Raw genomic sequence first — 18,844 nt, 5'->3', positions numbered from 1 at the left:
ATATTTTCTTGGTCCTTGGGCAAGTTTTCTTCAAAGCGATCCCTCCCTGAATGCTTCTATTTGTTTCACCACTATTTGCTTGTCCTCTTCGCCTGGAACCAAATTACATGGAGGGCCTGATGGAGATGAAGTTGGAAGCAAATCCTGTCACTGGTCCCTCACTTAAAAGATGGCAGCAAAGCTTAGGCAGCAAACACAGCATACATTTAAAACACATTGTTCCTCCCTGAGGATTCTTGGAACTGCAGTTTACCATTCAAAGAGATACAGTTCCAGCCCCCTTAACATCAGAAAAGGATGGAAGACAACAACACAATGAAATTCAAAACAGTAATAATTTATTGCACGTTGATTCAAAATCCATTACAAACTATTTAGTTTAAGTAATGCAAGAAAATCGATCAGCTTGATCCAGTGACACCAGAGAGAGCCATTTTCAAATAACTCAAGGGCTGTCACATGGAAGATGCAGCAAGCTTTTTTTCTCCTTGTTCTGGAAGGTAGGACTCGAACCAATGGCTTCAGGATGCAACAAAGGAGATTCCGGCTAAACATTGTTCAACAGAGGAATCGACTCCTCTGGAAGGTGATGGACTCTCCTTCCTTGCAGGTTTTAAAGCAGAGATTAGATGACCATATGCCATGGATTCTTTCTTTCTTTCTTTCTTTCTTTCTTTCTTTCTTTCTTTCTTTCTTTCTTTCTTTCTTTCTTTCTTTCTTTCTTTCTTTCTTTCTTTCTTGTTCTGCCCAATCTCAGTTCATATTTCATGGCTGGTTAAATCATCTGTCCCCCCTCCTGATTCTCAGCACCTCTTCTTCTGCCAGTCTTTGGCCAATTGGGACGTCCAAATAGAGCAGCTATTCCTTCAGGGAGGAAAATCACAAATCCTCAATGATGAGGTCATCTGGATGGAAGAGAATAAAAAAGAGAGAGAAACTCTGTTCAGTCCTCTCCGCTTTTTGTAGCTGGAGTCAGTCTGGGCGCTGCCCTCCAAGGCCAGGTGGGAAAGGCCTGCCAGGCAGGGAGCAGGTCCTGCAGGATTCCCAGCAGGAAGACCTTGGGCAAGCAAGGGACAAGGGAGTTCACTGTCCCCAAGGTGTGGGGCTCACCTTCTTTCAGATTTCCCCGGAAACAGGCTAACTCCGGCCGAATTACAGTGTTCTGCAGAGGAAAGAAAAATCTGAGTCAGATGACACTATGAACCCCACCCTGGATGGGTGGAAGAGAAGCAGCCCCATGCCAGGAAGGACAAGTCTCCCTATTGCGGGTTCCCCAAATGAATACAGGAAGGCAGGATACTTACCCTGAGGCGGGGGAATCTTCGTGAAACGGCCAGCAGCAGTGAGATGCTGCTGGCCGCTAGTTTTCTTTCATCCTCACTTCCACAAAGGGCGTAATATCTGAGGTCCTGCGGGAGGAAAGAAGTGGGACAGTCAGTTGGGTAAGGGACGGGGGGGCAACCCTAAAACCACTCCTGATGATGCCATCAGGATACTTACAGTAAGAAGCTGGAGGAGGGTGCCAGCATTGGGGGCTTCCAGGAGGAGACCCCCCAGCAGGCTCTCGAATGGCCCCTTCAGTTCCTGCGGGAAAAGAGAGAAGAGAGGTTGAGTGCTGGGTTAAATCTTGTAAAGGTGTGAGAAAAAGAGCTGTGCAAAGCAGAGGACATACCTCTTTTTCCTCCTCCTGTTCTGCACCCCCTAGAACTGCCTCCATTGCCTTATGCAGGATAGCACTCACCATAGCGAGGCTGAAATGGGGTCTCATAAAGCTGGAGAGAGAGAAAGGGAAGGGGTTAGGCGCTGCCTCCTCCAAGTCTCCCTTGCCCCCTCCTCCCTCCTGCCTACTCTTGCCCACACGAAGCTCCCCCTGGAGTTCTGCCCCCCAACCCCCTGCAACCCCACCCCACCCCAAAGACCCCACTCACCTAAGTTGGAGGAGGGCCTCGAAGGCCAGGGCCAGGCTCAGGGGGCGATCCCTGGAGTACTCCAAGTGGCCAAGGATATCCTGGAAGAGAGCAGAGGAGGAAAGTCAGCTCCTTCCGGGAGTCTCTAGAGGACGACTCCGACCCCAAACGCCAGTCCCTCTCTGCCCCTCCCTCCCCATGGGGGTCCCTCGCACCACCCATCACTCACCAGAATGGCTTTGGCCGCCTCCTGCTTGGAGTACTTCAGGGTTCGGAGCCCCCTGAGCCGAGCTGCCTGGCAGCTCTGGATGACGTCCAGGAGGTAGTGCTGATCTTTGTCCAGCAGCTGAAATGCAAAAGTCAGGCTGTCAGTTACTTGCAGGAGAAGGGCTCCTCTGCATCTGAGAGTGCAGAGTGGAGGGCAAAGAGTCTAGGCAGCGGGGGGCAGGTCTGAGGGATCCACTCCCTGATCTCGTTTTATCCAATACTCACCGCTAGGGGAGGCATGTGGAACCCCAGCACATCTGCAAAGAGAAGGACATGGGGACAGGTGAGTTTGTCCCTGAGCCCCTGGCAAGGCTGTTCCAAGAGTTTTCTCCTGGATTCAAAGTCCTACTACAGGGGAGGGACACCCCAGGCCTTGGGGGCCAATCCTGACCTCCTGCCCCCAGAACATGGCTCCCCAGGGAAGGTGCCCCTCCCCCTTACAACTGCCCCCCCACCTTGCCCCAAAGCCCAGCCCCCTGCTTCCTCCTTCGGACCCCACAAAATAGGGGGGTTGCTGGGGGGGGGTTGGGTTTCCAGATGCTGGCCCAGATAGGCCTTGGGTCAGATCCAGCTGTCTGGCTCTGTGCATCTTTAGACTAGCTGCACCCCAGCCCATTTCTGCCCTCCTCTGTCCCCAAAAGGAGGGCCACTTGCTCACCTGAAGGCACAGGCTGCTCTGGGCCTTGCAGGGGGGCCACCTTACTGCTGCGACCAATCAGGCGTCTTAAACACCTGAGCCTAGAAGAGATGAGCAGAGAGAGAGAATCAGAAGCCATCAGCCCCAATTCTTGTGTGTGTGTGTGTGTGTTTGTGTTTGTGTGTGAGGAGGGGCAACTGGACCAATTCCTTTCATCTCTCTGCAGTTTTGTGACCTCAAAGGTGATCACCAGAGCTGGAAAGAGGCAGCCCAGAGCACGAAGGGCTGGCAGAGAGAGAAAGGAGGCCCCAAGTGGTATGGGTTCAAGAGCTCCGGCCTAAAGGAAAGACAAGCACTGCCAGCTGTTAAAGGGCTGCTCTGCCTTGCCTTCTTAAAACAGTCCTGCCATTCCTAGAGAGGGAGGAGATGCCTAGGAGGGTCCTCCAAGCATCAAGGTGTCCCAGAAGAGGAGCAGGACATGAGGAAGGGGGTGAAGTCTTCCTTGGATCCAGAAAGACCCCCAGGAAGGGGGAGAAGGCCAATGTCATAGGGCAGCTGGAGAGATGCACAATGGAGCGAGGCAGAGATGTAGTGGTTGGAGGGCTGGACTAGGAGGACATGGGAGAGCAGAGTTCGAATCCCCACTCAGCCATGAAGCTCCCTGGTGGAACAGAGAGCTAAAGCTGTGCAGGGGAACCCAGGACTCACACCCCACCCCCAGGAGGCCAAGAGAAAGCAAAGGAATGCTACTTACAGCCTGCACATCTTCTTTACGAAAAATTCCCTCCCTCCTCTCTAAACTAACTAAATATCTAAAATGCCCACCCAAGACTAACTCTGACACCACCCCCACCCCCAAACCCAGCCCTAAAACTAAGCCTAACCCCCGCCCTAGCCCTACCCTTGCCCCTAACTACTACTCTATAAACAAAATAAATATATACAAAAATATATACAAAATGTGCACAAATGTGCACAGAATAAAAATGTAAAATAAAAATGAAATAAAATAAAGAACAAAAATAAAATAAAAATGTAAAATAAAAATAGGAAAATAAAGAACAAAAATAAAATAAAAAGTAAAATAAAATGTGAAAATAAATAAGTAAAAGAATAAATAAAATGAAGATAAATAAAATAAAATGACTCAAATAAAAGTAATAATTAAAATCAAAATCAAAATAGCAAGCAAATGAACACCTCTCCTTCTCTTCTACAACCACCACCAGCTCCTCTCTCCTCTCTTCTCTGACCTCTCCTCACTAACCCACAATGGCCACCTGCAACTCAGTGGCTTTTAAGGGGAAAGCAAGAGATGTCACAAAGGAGGACAGGTTATTGTCACCGTGGCAACCGCACCTACCCCCCCCAACCTGGACCTGGCCCCTCCTGAGAGGTGATGCGTCTCTGTCAGAACTTGGAGGCACCTTCTGTTCCGCCTGCAGCTGGGCTGCATCTTCTCTTAGCAGATTCACGTCGGCATTTCACATCCTTCTTCCTGCAGCCCCATTTCCAAAGGGAGACCATCCCCACATCCTTCAAGGCAGGCCCGGGGTCTCCATTGCGCAGGATTGGAACATCTACCTTGCATGCAGGTCTTCTGTCCTGGGTGGCATCTCAGGGGGAGCCTGAGAATGTACCCCCCCCCCCACCGAAACGCTGGAGAGCTGCTGCCAGTCAGTGCAGGCCAGTTGAAGAAGGATATTGAGCAGCTGGAAGGTCAGCAGAGGAGGGCGACCAGGATGGTGAAGGGTCTGGAAACCAAGCCTCATAAGGCAGTTGAAAACCAAGTCGCATGAGGAATGGTTGAGGCAGCTGGATATGTTTAGCCTGGAAGAAGAGGAAACTTAGTGGAGAGAAGAGAGCCATCTGAGGGCTGCAAGAGGGAGCAAGCTTGTTTTCTGCTGCTCCAGACGGGAGGAGAGGAGATTCGGACCATTAGGAAGAACTTTCTGGGACGGTGGTGGACTCTCCTTCCTTGGAGGCTTTTAAGCAGAGGTTGGATGCCAATCTGCGAGGGATTCAGCTGCAATTTGGGGAGCACATAGCACTGGCCTACTTTACAGGGCTGCTGAGCATCCGAAAGTGCCTGACAAATGTTGAGCCTTCCATTTCATTGTGGGGAACAGCTGCAGCGCATCAGGAGGCGTCCTTCAACTTCCGTTTCTTTTCTCTCCTTCAGCCAAAGGGGCCGGGCTGGATTACCAAATAGGCAGAGTAGGCACTGGCCTATGGGCCCCACACTTTTTAGGGGTAAATTGATCAAAATAATATTGATTTGATCTTGAAAGAAAATGACAATCAAGCTTTCTTAGTTCAAGGTTATTCCAACGTGTGCAAGAGGCCTGCCCCCCACCCAGATTTTGGCTGCCAAGGGGCCTCCACAGGGTTTAATCCAGAACTGCCCCGTGAATGGCTCAGTATACCTGAAGGAGTGTCTCCATCCCCATTGTTCAGCTCTATCCCCACCCACTGAGGTCCAGCTCCAAGGGCCTTTTGGCGATTCCCTCACTGCAATAAGTGAGGTTACAGGTAATCAGGCAGAGGGCCTGCTCGGCTGTAGCGCCCTCCCTGTGGAACGCCCTCCCATCATATGTCAAGGAAATAAACCTGGAGAAGTGCAATTTATGAAGTATAGCTGCTTTGGAGCTTGCACTTTGGTGGGAATCATGTATTAGGCACTTTCTCACTGAAATGCAACCAAAGTTTAATTTTCCCTCCATGATAAGGTGGTATGAACACTATAATTATATCTCCCCATTTCAGTCTCATGCAAAAATATTTCAGGCCATATACAGTCATGATGGGCAAGAGAAACATAATATAATATAATATAATATAATATAATATAATATAATTAATATAATATAATATAATATAGTATAATATATTGCAGTCATCTGAACCTGTCTCTGGCAGTAATCAGGACTCACAGACACCTTGTAAGGCAGAGAACAGAAGTAAAGAAAAACATCGCAGTAAATATGTCAGCCAAGCAGTTTGGACTCCTAAAGTTTATGTTGTCATGGAAGCCAAATGCAATATTTGGTATATCCAAACTGGGTTTTGGCAGCTAACGCATCCAGAAGTACAATAAACCTGTAATTCCTCAGGATGTCTGCCTTCACTAGGTGCATCACGACAGCTTCTAAGCTACAAATCTCCCTCTTTGACTGTTTGCTCTTCTTCCTGTGAGAGGGGGGGGGGTCTTACAGTTAATTTCAAACGCAATTAAAGTTCAAAGATTTACCTCGGAGATGGCGGTCTCCTCCAGATGTTGCCAGTTTACTACCGGTACTAGCATCAGTCCCAGCCGGCGTGGCCAACAGACAGGGATGATGAAAACTATGGTCCCAAGCAACCAAAAAACCAAGGAGACAGCACTAACAGGACAAGATGCTAGCTGCTGGAGGAAAGATTTCATTCAGGCCTGACACATTTCAGAGCACAGTCAAACCTTGGTTCCCGAACGGCTTAGTTGCCGAACAAATCGCCTCCTGAATGCAGCAAACCTGGAAGTAAGTGTTCCGGTTTGCGAACATTTTTCGGAAGCTGGACGTCCAACGTGGCTTCCGCTTGAGTGCAGGAAGCTCCTGCAGACGATTGGAAGCTGTGCCTTGGTTTTCGAACGGTTTCAGGAGTCGAACGGACTCCCGGAACGGATTACATTCGAGAACCAAGGTACCACTGTAGTTCTTCGTCAGGGGCATGTAGCAATGATCATTGAGTTCTTGAACCATGACAGTGACCCATTTCCACTGCAGTGGTCCATGCACTTGATAGGAAACGTACCCCCAAAGAAGCACTATTTCCCCCTAAGTGTTGCATCATGATAATGCAGATTGGACCTTCTTTGACACGAGCTCAGAAGAGAACAGGGAATCTACCACCTTGACACGCATTTCATTTGCTGAAACGCTTCTGCTGTTCAATGTGGTCTGCAGTTATCCAAGTCATAAGAGGAGCACTTACGCCTGCCTCCGTACCCTGTAATTATGTAAAAAAGGGAATTCTGTGAATCTCCCTAAGATCAATATAATGCAGGCTAGCTAAAAAGGATTCTGTATCTGTATAGACTTGCTCATTCATTGTCCTCCCTAATCCTCTAGTTTTTCCATAATTTCCCGGATGAAACTTGAACGCAGAGTTCCATGCACCTTATAAACTGCAATAGCCACCACCTGTAATTTTTATTATTATTTATTTCATTTCTATATCGCTTTACATTTTAAAGAAAAAAATCTCAAAGCCATTTACAACACATTTAAACATAAAAAACCCAATCCAGGAATAAAACAATACTGAAGAAAGTATACATTCAAAGCAATGTACAGTGGTACCTCGAATTACGAACTTAATTCATTCCGGAGGTCCGTTCTTAAACTGAAACCGTTCTTAACCTGAGGTACCACTTTAGCTAATGGGGCCTCCCACTGCTGCTGCGCAATTTCTGTTCTCATCCTGGGTCAAAGTTCTTAACCCGAGGTACTACTTCCGGGTTAGTAGAGTTTGTAACCCGAAGTGTTTGTAAGCTGAGGTGTTTGTAACCCGAGGTACCACTGTAGTTAACAGAAAACTACCGGTAAAGTGTTGCCTTAAAGATTTCAAAACAAAACATTATGAAGGTCGTCAACTACAGAATTAACACAGCAAAGTTAACAAAAAAACAAAAACAAAACTTAAACATTTCAAAAAAGCATCCCAAAGGAAGTCAACTATAAAATGCACATTTAAAATAGCACTATTAGCAAATCTGTTACGATTTGATACTTATTTAGTATTCATAGAATCATAGTATCATAGAATCATAGAGTTGGAAGAGACCACAAGGGCCATCCAGTCCAACCCCCTGCCAAGCAGGAAACACCATCAAAGCATTCCTGACAGATGGCTGTCAAGCCTCTGCTTAAAGACCTCCAAAGAAGGAGACTCCACCACACGCCTTGGCAGCAAATTTCACTGTCAAACAGCTCTTACTGTCAGGAAGTTCTTCCTAATGTTTAGGTGGAATCTTCTTTCTTGTAGCTTGAATACATTGTTCCATGTCCGCTTCTCTGGAGCAGCAAAAAACAACCTTTCACCCTCTTCTATATGACATCCTTTTATATATTTGAACATGGCTATCATATCACCCCTTAACCTTCTCTTCTCCAGGCTAAACATACCCAGCTCCCTAAGCCGTTCCTCATAAGGCATTGTTTCCAGGCCTTTGACCATTTTGGTTGCCCTTCTCTGGACACGTTCCATTCTACTTAATTAAATTTCGACCAGTTCCTGGATCTCCTATGATCATGGCTGATATGTGTGCGGGAGAGAACTGTGCATCATATTTAGAAAATTACCTAGTTTGAACTTCAGTGAGCTACCAGAGGGAGGACATTATTTACCCGGCATGCAATTATTGAGAACTTAGGACTTCTGGGGTTTCCTGTGAGATACACCATCATTTCCTATTGAGCCAGCTGGGCCTGTCTACATCACAGTCGGTTTAGCTGTTGTCATTCTCCACCCAAAATACCTTGGGAACTGTAGTTCTTTGAAACGTTCTATAGCAAATGAAGCCAGGATTGTTTGAGGGTGGGGTGGAATGGTAGTTAATTAAATTGGCTTTCATGAAGTTTAGAATCTGTTGTGCAGTAATAGGTAAAGGGACCCCTGACCATTAGGTCCAGTCATGACCGACTCTGGGGTTGCGGCACTCATCTCGCTTCATTGGCCGAGGGAGCTGGTGTACAGCTTCCAGGTCATGTGGCCAGCATGACTAAGCTGCTTCAGGCGAACCAGAGCAGTGCACGAAAACGCAGTTTATCTTCCCACCGGAGCGGTACCTATTTATCTACTTGCACTTTGACGTGCTTTCGAACTGCTAGGCTGGCAGGAGCTGGGACCGAGCAACAGGAGCTCACCCCATCGCGGGGATTCAAACCGCCGGCCTTCTGATCGGCAAGCCCTAGTCTCTGTGGTTTAACCCACAGCACCACCCGCGTCTCTGTTGTGTAGTCATGGTGGGCTCTAAATGTGTTCCTCCCCATGAGTTTACTCAAGGCGGCCTGGCAATTCATCATGCACCAGCTACATCATGACTTCATGGAATACATGACAGTATTTGTGGGGGTCAAATAGGAGAAAGGTTAATAAACTAGTGTTAACTGACAATTTTGACCAGTCTTTTGCCTGATGTGCCAACCTGAGATTAATGGTATCAAGAAAATGGTAGCATGAAACTGTCTACAAGAGAAAATACACACTTGCTAGCTTATTTTAATTGAAGTGAATGGAGAGTGCCCACTCTCATCACTTCCCATTGGACATTATTCCTTTTTTACACCCGAGTTAATGATCTGGGTCTCATATTGCAACCAACTCACTGAACAATGATTGTCTGCATCCAATGCTGTTGAGAGCAATTCCAACACAAGTATTCTGTTCTTTACATCACCTTCTGCTTTCTATCTTCATTCACAATGTCATTCTGGTTCAGGGCCTTTTGAAAATGTGTTGCCAGATGGTCAGCCTGAGAATTTCCCGCTGGTTCTCTGAATGTCCCGATTGCCTTTCCGACAAGCCCCGTTCGGCTCTCCTTCCCATTTGGGTCATCACGTTGGGAAACATGAGATGCTACGTTAATCTTCAGCAGGCGATTTCAGACCTTTTAGATCCACTTATAACCTCACGATGAATTACTTCACTGTTTGGCAAATATTAAATAACATCTTTTTGTTGTGCGTGTTGCTGTGGCAGTGTCTGTGATCTTCGGGCTCCAGCTGGCTCCAGACGTTGTTGCTGCTCAGTCTCAACTTGCCTGCCTCTTCCTCTCGCTTGTGTCCTCCTGTTGAAACGCAGCTGGTTTGCATCTGTCAGGACGGATGGAGGGACATTTCTAACTAACCTGGCAAGAGCTGAGAAGATCCGGGGTGGGTTGGTTTGGGAGCTGCCAGTCTTGGAGAACAACTCTTGGCTCCCGCCGAGTACCGTATGCCTGAGTCTGAACCAATTATCTTGCGTTACACAATTAGGGAAATCGACTCGCTTCTCAACCCCCACATCCTTTCCATGTTGCGTATTTCAAGGCTGATCCAAACATGCAGAAAGAGTGTGGGGTGCAGGTGGGAAGCTGCGATTGCAAATACACCCTCAGCAGGGAGCAAGCCCCATTGAGCTCCATGGATGTACGTATGAATTGACACACATCTGCTATGAATGTTAGGGTACTAGGGATCAACAGCAGGACCCCTTGATAGGTGCCTGGTGATGGCAACTCCTGATTCCAGCCCTGTCTAAGTTGGCTTGGCATGTCGAGACTGGTGCTCTGACCTATAAAACAAAGCCAAAAGCACCAGATTAGAAGAATGATGGGGCTAGGATTGGGAAGAGGGGAGAGAAAATGAGGAAAGTACCACGTATCATTTCTTCACTAGGCCTACCTGAAAGCCAGCAAGCCCTCTTGCCTCTTGCCAAGGGCCTCCTGCGAAGCCCTCTTGCCTTCATGCTTTTCTTGACTCCTTGACAGATCAAAAATATTTCAAATCACAGTTGATTCTGCTGTAATAATAATAATAATAATAATAATAATAATAATAATAATAATAATTTATTATTTATACCCTGCCCATCTGGCTGGGCTTCCCCTGCCACTCTGGGCGGCTTCCAACAAACATTAAGGGGTAAAGGTTAAAGGGGCCCCTGACCATCAGGTCCAGTCCTGTCCGACTCTGGGGTTGCGGCGCTCATCTCGCTCTATAGGCCGAGGGAGCCGGCGTTTGCCCGCAGACAGCTTCTGGGTCATGTGGCCAGCATGACAAAGCTGCTTCTGGCGAACCAGAGCAGCGCACGGAAACGCCGTTTACCTTCCCGCTGTAGCGGTCCCTATTTATCTACTTGCACTTGGATGTGCTTTTGAACTGCTAGGTGGGCAGGAGCTGGGACCGAGCAACGGGAGCTCACCCTGTTGCAGGGATTCGAACTGCCGACCTTCTTATCAGCAAGCCCTAGACTCTGTGGTTTAACCCACAGCGCCACCTGGGTCCCAATAAAACATTAAAATACATCAAATATCAACAAACATTAAAATACATCAAATATCACAGATTAAAAACTTCCCTAAAGAGAGCTGCCTTTAGGTATTTTCTAAATGTCAGGTAGTTGTTTATCTCTCTGACCTCTGATGGGAGGGTGTTCCACAGGGCGGGTGCCACCATAGCTGCCAAGTTTTCCCTTTTCTCGCGAGGAAGCCTATTCAGCATAAGGGAAAATCCCTTAAAAAAAGGGATAACTTGGCAGCTATGGGTGCCACTACCGAGTAGGCCCTCTGCCTGGTTCCCTGTAGCTTTGCTTCTCGCATCTTGCTGATGCTGTGATAAGTACTATCTGTTGGAACAAGTGATCCAATTTGCCCAACTGAAGCATGAAGAAATGTTTCCATTAACAAGCATGCCCTGTGGAGTTTTAGACATCTGTATCTTTCTAATAGGAGGAAAATAACGTCAAAACAGGTCAGTGTAGATCCAGCCACAGTAAGCCAGGCTCTCGCTTACCATGATGTACAAACCAGACCAGTGTGATCCAAAAAGCCTATTAGCCAGCATTTAAAAGGGATCCAGGCTGCATTCTCATATATGCTTGCTCAGGAGCAAGCTAGATTGGACGCAGTGAAGCTTACTTCTGAGGAAACTTGCTTAGGATTGTGCTATTAGTCTTCCTGGGATCCGTGGTTCAGCTGTGGGTAACACCAGTTTAAGCAGTCTGTGGATTTCAGCACAGTCTCCTCTAAAAGGCAACCACTACAGAGGTTTCTCCACTCTGTTCTCCAGCACATAAGGGCTGACAGAGCAATCTAGGGGGGAAATGCTGGCCAGCCTCGATTATAGCTTGCCTTGGGCCAGTATTTACTATTTCCCTGCCTCAGCTCCGCAATGTATGTAAAGTGGGAAGCTTGTGTGGTGTTGCGGAGAGCGTCTTAGGCACTGAGTCATACCATAATAGGCAGAATGGTGGAGTGAGGTGGTAGAGTTCGTGAACTGCGCCACTTCAGAGTTGGGATGCTGGTGGTGCTGTGGTCTAAACCACTGAGCCTCTTGGGCTTCTGATCGGAAGGTCGGCCGTTCGAATCCCCGCGACAGGGTGAGTTCCCGTTGTTCTGTCCCAGCTCCAGCCAACGCAGCAGTGCGAAAGCACACTAATGCAAGTAGATAAATAGGTATCGCTGTGGCGGGAAGGTAAATGGCATCTCCATGTGCCCTGGCTTCCATCACAGTGTCCTGTTGCACCGGAAGTGGTTTAGTCATGCTGGCCACATGACCCAGAAAGGTGTCTGTGGACAGATACTGGCTCCCTCGGCCTGAAAGCAGAGATGAGCGCCGCACCCCATAGTCACCTTTGACTGGACTTAACTGTCCAGGGGTCCTTTACCTTTTACCTTACCAGCTGTTTGCATGCACACACATTTTTGAACGGTGGTGAGGACGGTTATATCTGCACATTGAAGACCAACATTGAAGCCCACATTGAAGCCCAACATGAAGCGAGGTTTGCTATAGTCCTCTTCCAAATTTTCAGGGGGGCTGTTTTCTGTGTGCCGGGGGGAGATTAGTAAAATATGACCCCACCAGCCTTTTGAAGTGGTGCAACCAGAATTTTACCCCATCTCGTTGTACGCAGTGCTATTTTTCTAGAAAAAAATGTGCCAGAACACACCATGAGTGTGTTCTTTCAGAATGGCTATGGTGCCCACATGAGAGGTGCCGGAACTGAGTTCCAGTGAGTTCCTGCTAAAAAAAAAGCCCTGATTATACGTAATCTGTAGTTTGGCTCTTAGACGAAGGGGATGACTCCATGCAGCTGTGAAGCCTGCTGGGTGACTTTTCCCTTTCCTCTCAAGCTATTCCACTTTGCAGGGTTGTTGTGAAGATGAACGAACTGTGTGTGTTTTCCACCCTGGGGAAGGTTGTTGGCAAAGAGGATAAAGCTTGCTCCTTGTGCACAGGAGTTGGTATATAAGACTTCCAAATCAATCAACGCTAAAGCAATAACACATAGTATAATAACTGGCAACTGCTTCGTATCTCGGGCCTTTGCTTGCCAAATGTAATTGGATACCTGCACGCATTTAGGAACCAAAAATCCGAAGGGCCACATTAATAGACACAATGCAGATGTCTTGAATTTTATGAGGCCTAGTTCTTAATAGCAGCTGTCTTTCCCACATCGGTTGTGACCATCTGTAGATTAAGCCGAGCTGCCAGTTTATTTCTGAAGCCGAGACCCCAAACAACACTGCCACATGCTCCTTCTGGGTCCTCCCTTCGTCGTAGGCGAGCCCAGTTCCCCCTCAGTAGTTGTCCCAGCTTTTAACATCCAGCCCTTTGAGGAATGGATTCAATTTTTAGCGAGAGCTGTTCCCAAGTACATAAAAAAACAAAAGGCGCTTTGGTTCTGTGGATTACCCGTTTAATAGACGGCCGTGGAGCTGCTCCGTGGGAAATTCTTAGCTCATATATTTTGCAAGGCGGTGCCATTTGGCATGGTGGAGCATGGAAATGGTACACAGCTCAAATCAGTTGCAGCTGACTCGCCCACATGTGCGCTGAGGAATCGGGATGGGGGAAGGAACCCCCCCCTTAACTCCTATTAATACATAATTGGCGCACTGTGCTGCGCGGATTTGCTCAGAAACGAGGACCACTGTGTTCAACGGGACTTTCCACCCAGTAAAAGTGCTTCGGATGGCAGACTGACTGTGCAAGCCTGTCCCCGTCTACTCAGAAGCAAGTCCCGAAAAAGCACTGCCAGGCTTACTCCCAAGTAAGGCGGTATAGGATTGCCTGTGAGGCTGCACAACAGCCATCACAGCCGGGCTTGCCCTGAAGCCTTCATGCCGGTACATAGCAGGCTGCTCAGACTGTGGTCGGTTTTGTATTTAATTGCCTTCGCAATAGAGCTTTGAAAGCTTGGGAAATTGTGACTAGGGAATGGGCTGGAGATTATATATTGAGGGAGACTGAAGAAACGCACACACATAACGCCTGCCGGTCTCCCTTACATATCGATTGTGAAGAAATTGCCAGGGGGGGGGGGCAGCTTCGAAAGGGAATATTGATTTGTATGCTGTTGGTGGATTTTTGTCATTGTCCTGTTGGGCCGTGTATAATAATAATAATAATAATAATAATAATAATAATAATAATAATATTTATACCCCACCCATCTGGCTGGGTTTCCCCAGCCACTCTGGGCGGCTTCCAACAGAAAAATGAAATAAAATAATCCATTAAACATTAAAAGCCTCCCTAAATGTGATAAAGGGGAACCATATCGGGGTGAAGTCGTCTTCTTCTATTTGCCCCCGTGTCAGTTTCAGCTTATTGGTTAATTTTTCTAGTAGGGCTGTTTCCCATACTATTTGGTACCATTGGTCCATGCTTACTCCTGACAGGTCTTTCCAGTGTCTGGTTATGGTGCTTCTGATTGCGGAGAGTACCCTACTCACACATGAAACAAAAACCACTACAGCCAACCACAAATGAATAACCATACCCTAGGCCGACCCCAACCTCTCTCACCACCAAAGGAACACAAGGGAACAACAGAGAACCTGCACAAGCGATGCTGGCAACCCCCTCCCCACGTATATTAAGTAAAATAGAAACACCGTCACCTGACCCCCCATCTCCCCCCATCTACTTCTATCCCCCTCTTTCTTCCCAATGTCTCAACAAATGAAACTGATTTGTAAACATGTTATGAGAAACATTGCATATATTTCTGTAACTCAAGAAAACCTTTAATAAAAAAAGAAAAAGGGAATTTTGATTCATTAAACCCAGAGGTTTGCTTCCTTTAAGCAGAAAAGGATTCAAGTGTGCATCAATACCTTTTTGTCTCTCTCGCAAAAAAAATCATGGGGCATGAATGCCACCTTTTCCTGTTTCTCCCGATTTGAACTATAAAATGGTGATTTTCTTGAGTCAAAATGAGAGTACTCCTAGGCATTTTTATATATAGAAAAAAACACCGATTGCAACCATCTCTTTAACCACACATTATGCCATGTGCATGGTGACAAGAAAAGGAACGTGTCTGCTCCTTCCTCACATGAAAACTGATAGTACCCAAATAGGCTCGAATCTGATCACACTGCATCATTTTCTGTCCCTCTGGAGAGACTATTGCAGCTCTACATAGGAAAACAATGGCTTTCCAAACTGTCTGTCACAGACACGTTAGTGTGTAGGTGTGTCGCACAAACACTCCCCGCGCTCCTCCTGGGGCTGGAAAGGGGTTGGTTTAACCTCCGGTTTGCCAGTAAAATTACCGTGTCGTGTGTCGTGAAGTGATACATGTCTAAAAAGCGTGTCATTAACATGAAAAGTTTGGAACGCTCTGGAGTAGAGAGACAAATAATTTTTTTAAAATAATTTTTATTAATTTTTAGAAAAAGAAAACACATACAAAGTATACAACATAAACTCTGTCCCTTCATTTTCCCTCCACCCACAAGCCCACCTCTGCCACCAGTGAGACCCATGGGTATTGGGGAACAAAGGGGTCCATTTTAAGCTGGGTTTGACCTCCCCCCTCCTTCCTCCCCCCTCATCCCCCCCCTGCCACTGAGAGGACAAAGGCGGAGGATCTCTGGGGATTGGCTTATCCCCCAGCTATTTCTTCACTGTACTGGAAAAAAGAAAAACAAGGAAAAAAGGGGGGGGAAAAGCAAAAATATAAAAGGGGGGGGGGAAGGAAAGAAAAAAAAAGGAAAAAGGAAAAATATTAATGGCTTCCACGACTCTCCTCCTCCTGGATTTCCCAACCTCTTTACATAGTTATGGCGGGTTTTCTAATCCAATTCAGAATCTTATTCTTATAATATTAACACAATCCTCCTCCTTCTTCATGCTGTCCCCCTCTGAGCCCCCCCCCCCGCCACTGGGGTAGCCCGAGGAGTCCAGCAGTCAAAAGGTTCCATTTTTGTGTCTGGGTTTCCCTCCACCCTTCCCTCTCCCCTCAAGGCACCCCCTGCCACTGGGTACCAAGAGTAAGAAGGGGGAGACAGGCAGTTTTCCACCCAAACACCTCCTGATCACCAAAATTATTCAAAAACAAACTCTAAGCATATTTCCTCAGCCATTCTTTTTACTCCCTCCAGAAAGCTCTTAACCTTAAACTATAAAAATCTCTCCTTCCCCCCCCAATGTCCCTCCTCCCAATTGGATCAGCATATCCTTTAGCAGGCCAAGATTCCGACACCGTTGTTCATAGACCAAAAAAAGTACCTTAAACTAAAATTTTTACCCCACACCAATTCTTTCCCACATCCACTTCCAGACCTCTGCTCCTCCCTCTTTCTGCCTTTCCCTCCCTTCACTAACACCATTCAACATTTCAGTCTCTCCAGGATTTTCACTTCCATCAAGCTTCTCTTCACTTTGCTTCTCCTTGTCGGCCTCATCTCTTTGTTCTGATCTTTGTTTTTCATCATCCAACACATATTTTTTATGGTCTGAATCAGTCTCCAAATTGTCCTCAAATTGTTGCTCCTCACACACAATCTCATAATCAAAATTGTCCTCTAAATCTTGCTCTTGCACCTCATTCTCCTTTTCTGTTGGATTGAAGCATTGCCTTTCCTTGTAGATATCTTCCCATGTTTGTAGATAGCCCAGCACAGCCTCCTGGAAAGCTCGAGAGAATTTTGTTTTCATAGTTCACTTGACCACAGGCAGACCAGAGATAAGGGCAGAAGGGTACTGGAAAATTCCTCTCTACCATGTTGTCGGCTCCATCTTGGCTGTTCTTATCCTTTGTCTTTAACCTCATCAGATTTCAAATTTACAGTCCGCTTAAATCCTTTTAAAACCTTTTGAATCAATTTTTCCAATTCACAGGAATAAAATCATCTTTCTTAGTCCTTTAACAATTTGACAGCTTTTGACAGCTGTCAAAGCGTCCTCCCCCTTGTTGCTGCTGAACCTCAAGGGGCAACGACACCGGGGGCTGGGGAGGTTTGGAAAAGTCTTTCTTTCTCTCGGGTCCGCAATCTTGAAAGAAGTTTTCCCTTTTCGGCTTGGGAATATTTAATGCACCTCCCGATTGTCCATTTGGAAGAGATCGGCTTCCGTTACTTTAGAATCTCTTCCTATCTTCAAATTTAAATTTTTTAAGATCCGAATGGAGATTTGACTTACTTTGAAGAAGTCTTTTATTTCCTTGGAAGAATCCGCCGCTTGCAGGCTGAGGACTCGGAGCTTCACTTCAAGGAGGTAAGATGAAACCCAAAAATGGCTCCCGCGACTCCACTCCGCTGGCTCTCGATTGCTCTACTGAGCTCTCGGGCAGCAGAGGATTCGCGTCCGGAGCAAACAGCTGGGCACTATGTCACCGGGACTCTCTACCCGGTGTTTTTTCGGGGAGTCCGCTCGCTCTGCGGACTTCCCCCCCCTCCACGAAGCCAGGGACTTCGGAGCACGAAGTCCCTGCGTCCAACTTCACCAGCGCGACGAATCGGAAGCGAGAGACAAATAAATTTTCAATTGCACCAAGAGGGCGGAGGAAAAATGCTGAGCATAACTTCACATGAGTTTAAACCAATGGCAGAGGTGGATTTAGAACAGTGGGTCCACTTCCATCATGCTGAGCCTAGGGGGCGCTGCAGGGTGTCCAAGTTATGACATAGTGAATTGAGCAGAACAAAAGGCAAGAAGTGTGTGTGTGAGGGGAGCATGGACAAATTTTGACTTTGCACAGGGCACCGCTGAAATTTGAAATACCAAAGTCCAACCCTGCCAATGGCTCTAGGAGAGAGTCTAGCAATCTCTCAAATACATCAGTCTAAGACCTCTGGCACAAGAGAGGATCGTATTCAATATATACCATTGAAGTGGTGCATATTTTCCTATTTCTCATTACCGTCTTTCATTTTTTGCTCCCAGAGTATCACATTGTCGAAAGATATCGCCACTGCTGTTGAGAACAGTTTAGCTACTCTATTTTTGGCACCGGGAAAAAAAAAGTTTATATAACAATTCACCACAAATATCTGTGCAGTCATATATTTTAATGCTTGCTATCACAATATCTTCCCCAAGTGGAATGCATAATTCCAGAGGGCTTTTTGTGTCCCAACCACAGCATGTGTTATAATTTATCCAATGACTGGGAGCCATCGTCATGCAAATTGGAAATCTCACCTCCTTCCCTTGCTTTTTCCCCCTTCACCCCTTGAGTTAGTGAGAGGAGGGAAAGCAAGCCAGCAAGAAACAGCCTGGCTTTAATGCCATGCGGTATTTCATTCAATTGGATGACAATCTTTTGCTTTGGAACCAAAATGGAAGTGTGGTCTTGTGGTTTACACCCTGGAACTGAAGTGGTACTCAAAAGATTACAGCAATGTTCCCAATTCTCACCAAATCGCAGAGAATCAAGTTTGGTTCCCACACACACACCCAATTCCTCTCCTTAGATGCATCTAGGACTGCACTTCATATGCTCGTAATATGTTAAAAATGGTGCTAAGCAGCTTTCTTCTGGGCCACCCAGAAAAACTGGACTGGGTCTAAAGACTCCAGAGTATGCTTGATCTACTGAAGGCCTCCAGGGTCAACGGGAAGAGGTTCCCGGTGGGGTTTGTAGCCAGGACTGGGACACACTGGGGCAAACTGGGGATGGGGAAGGAGCGGTTGGTGTAGGTCGGAAGTACCCATGGGGTGATGGAGGATGACGAGGGGATGGGGGTCGGGAGCCAGAGGAACCAGCATGGCAGAACATGTCACCAGAGCTAGAGGGGTTCCTGTCTCCACCAATGTGGTGGGCTCTGAGGAGCAGCAGGCTGGGTGATCCAGGAGGCTGAGGCAGGTAAGAGCCCACAGCCCAGCTCACTAGTTGGCTCTGGGAGGAGGTGTGTGATTCCTCAGCTGGAGTAGGCTTGGAACAGGTGACGGTCACCTACCTCCTCAAGCCCAGATGCTGCAATCAGCATGCAAGGTACAAAGGGGCAACAGAGCCGAGGTGCTGGGTCTACTCAACTCCCTGTGTTGATGGA

At 47.1% G+C, this 18,844-nt stretch overlaps 1 protein-coding gene across 2 annotated transcripts; it reads right to left on the bottom strand.

The window, feature by feature from the left end:
- Nucleotides 1-336: 336 nt before the first annotated feature.
- On the bottom strand, nt 337-3,671 carry LOC148685852 (uncharacterized). Of its 2 annotated transcripts, XM_088668980.1 has the most exons (9): nt 2,833-3,671; nt 2,400-2,431; nt 2,137-2,253; nt 1,929-2,008; nt 1,673-1,772; nt 1,501-1,584; nt 1,305-1,409; nt 1,111-1,162; nt 337-905 (listed from the first exon to the last, which is right to left on the bottom strand). In XM_088668980.1, the coding sequence occupies exons 1-9, from the start codon at nt 2,948-2,950 to the stop codon at nt 880-882; spliced, it is 714 nt and encodes a 237-aa protein (XP_088525106.1). In that variant the 5' UTR covers nt 2,951-3,671; the 3' UTR covers nt 337-879. The 2 variants fall into 2 exon arrangements, with proteins under 2 accessions (XP_088525106.1, XP_088525105.1); XM_088668979.1 differs by lacking the exon at nt 337-905 and having other exon boundaries at nt 912-1,162.
- Nucleotides 3,672-18,844: the final 15,173 nt, after the last annotated feature.

This window comes from Zootoca vivipara, chromosome 4, assembly GCF_965207765.1.
Source record: "Zootoca vivipara chromosome 4, rZooViv2.hap1.1, whole genome shotgun sequence".
Lineage (NCBI taxonomy): Eukaryota > Metazoa > Chordata > Lepidosauria > Squamata > Lacertidae > Zootoca > Zootoca vivipara.
Note: the sequence above shows the minus strand (reverse complement) of the source record. Positions and strands in the feature narration are given on the sequence as shown.

What these genes read in the sequence shown, in the direction of transcription:
- LOC148685852 (XM_088668979.1), bottom strand. Translation starts at nt 2,950, where the DNA reads ATGGCTTCTGATTCTCTCTCTCTGCTCATCTCTTCTAGGCTCAGGTGT. An exon ending in AGGCGGCCAAAGCCATTCTG is followed by an intron (nt 2,009 to 2,136) that starts GTGAGTGATGGG and finishes GCTCTCTTCCAG; the next exon opens with GATATCCTTGGCCACTTGGA. An exon ending in AACAGGAGGAGGAAAAAGAG is followed by an intron (nt 1,585 to 1,672) that starts GTATGTCCTCTG and finishes CTTTTCCCGCAG; the next exon opens with GAACTGAAGGGGCCATTCGA.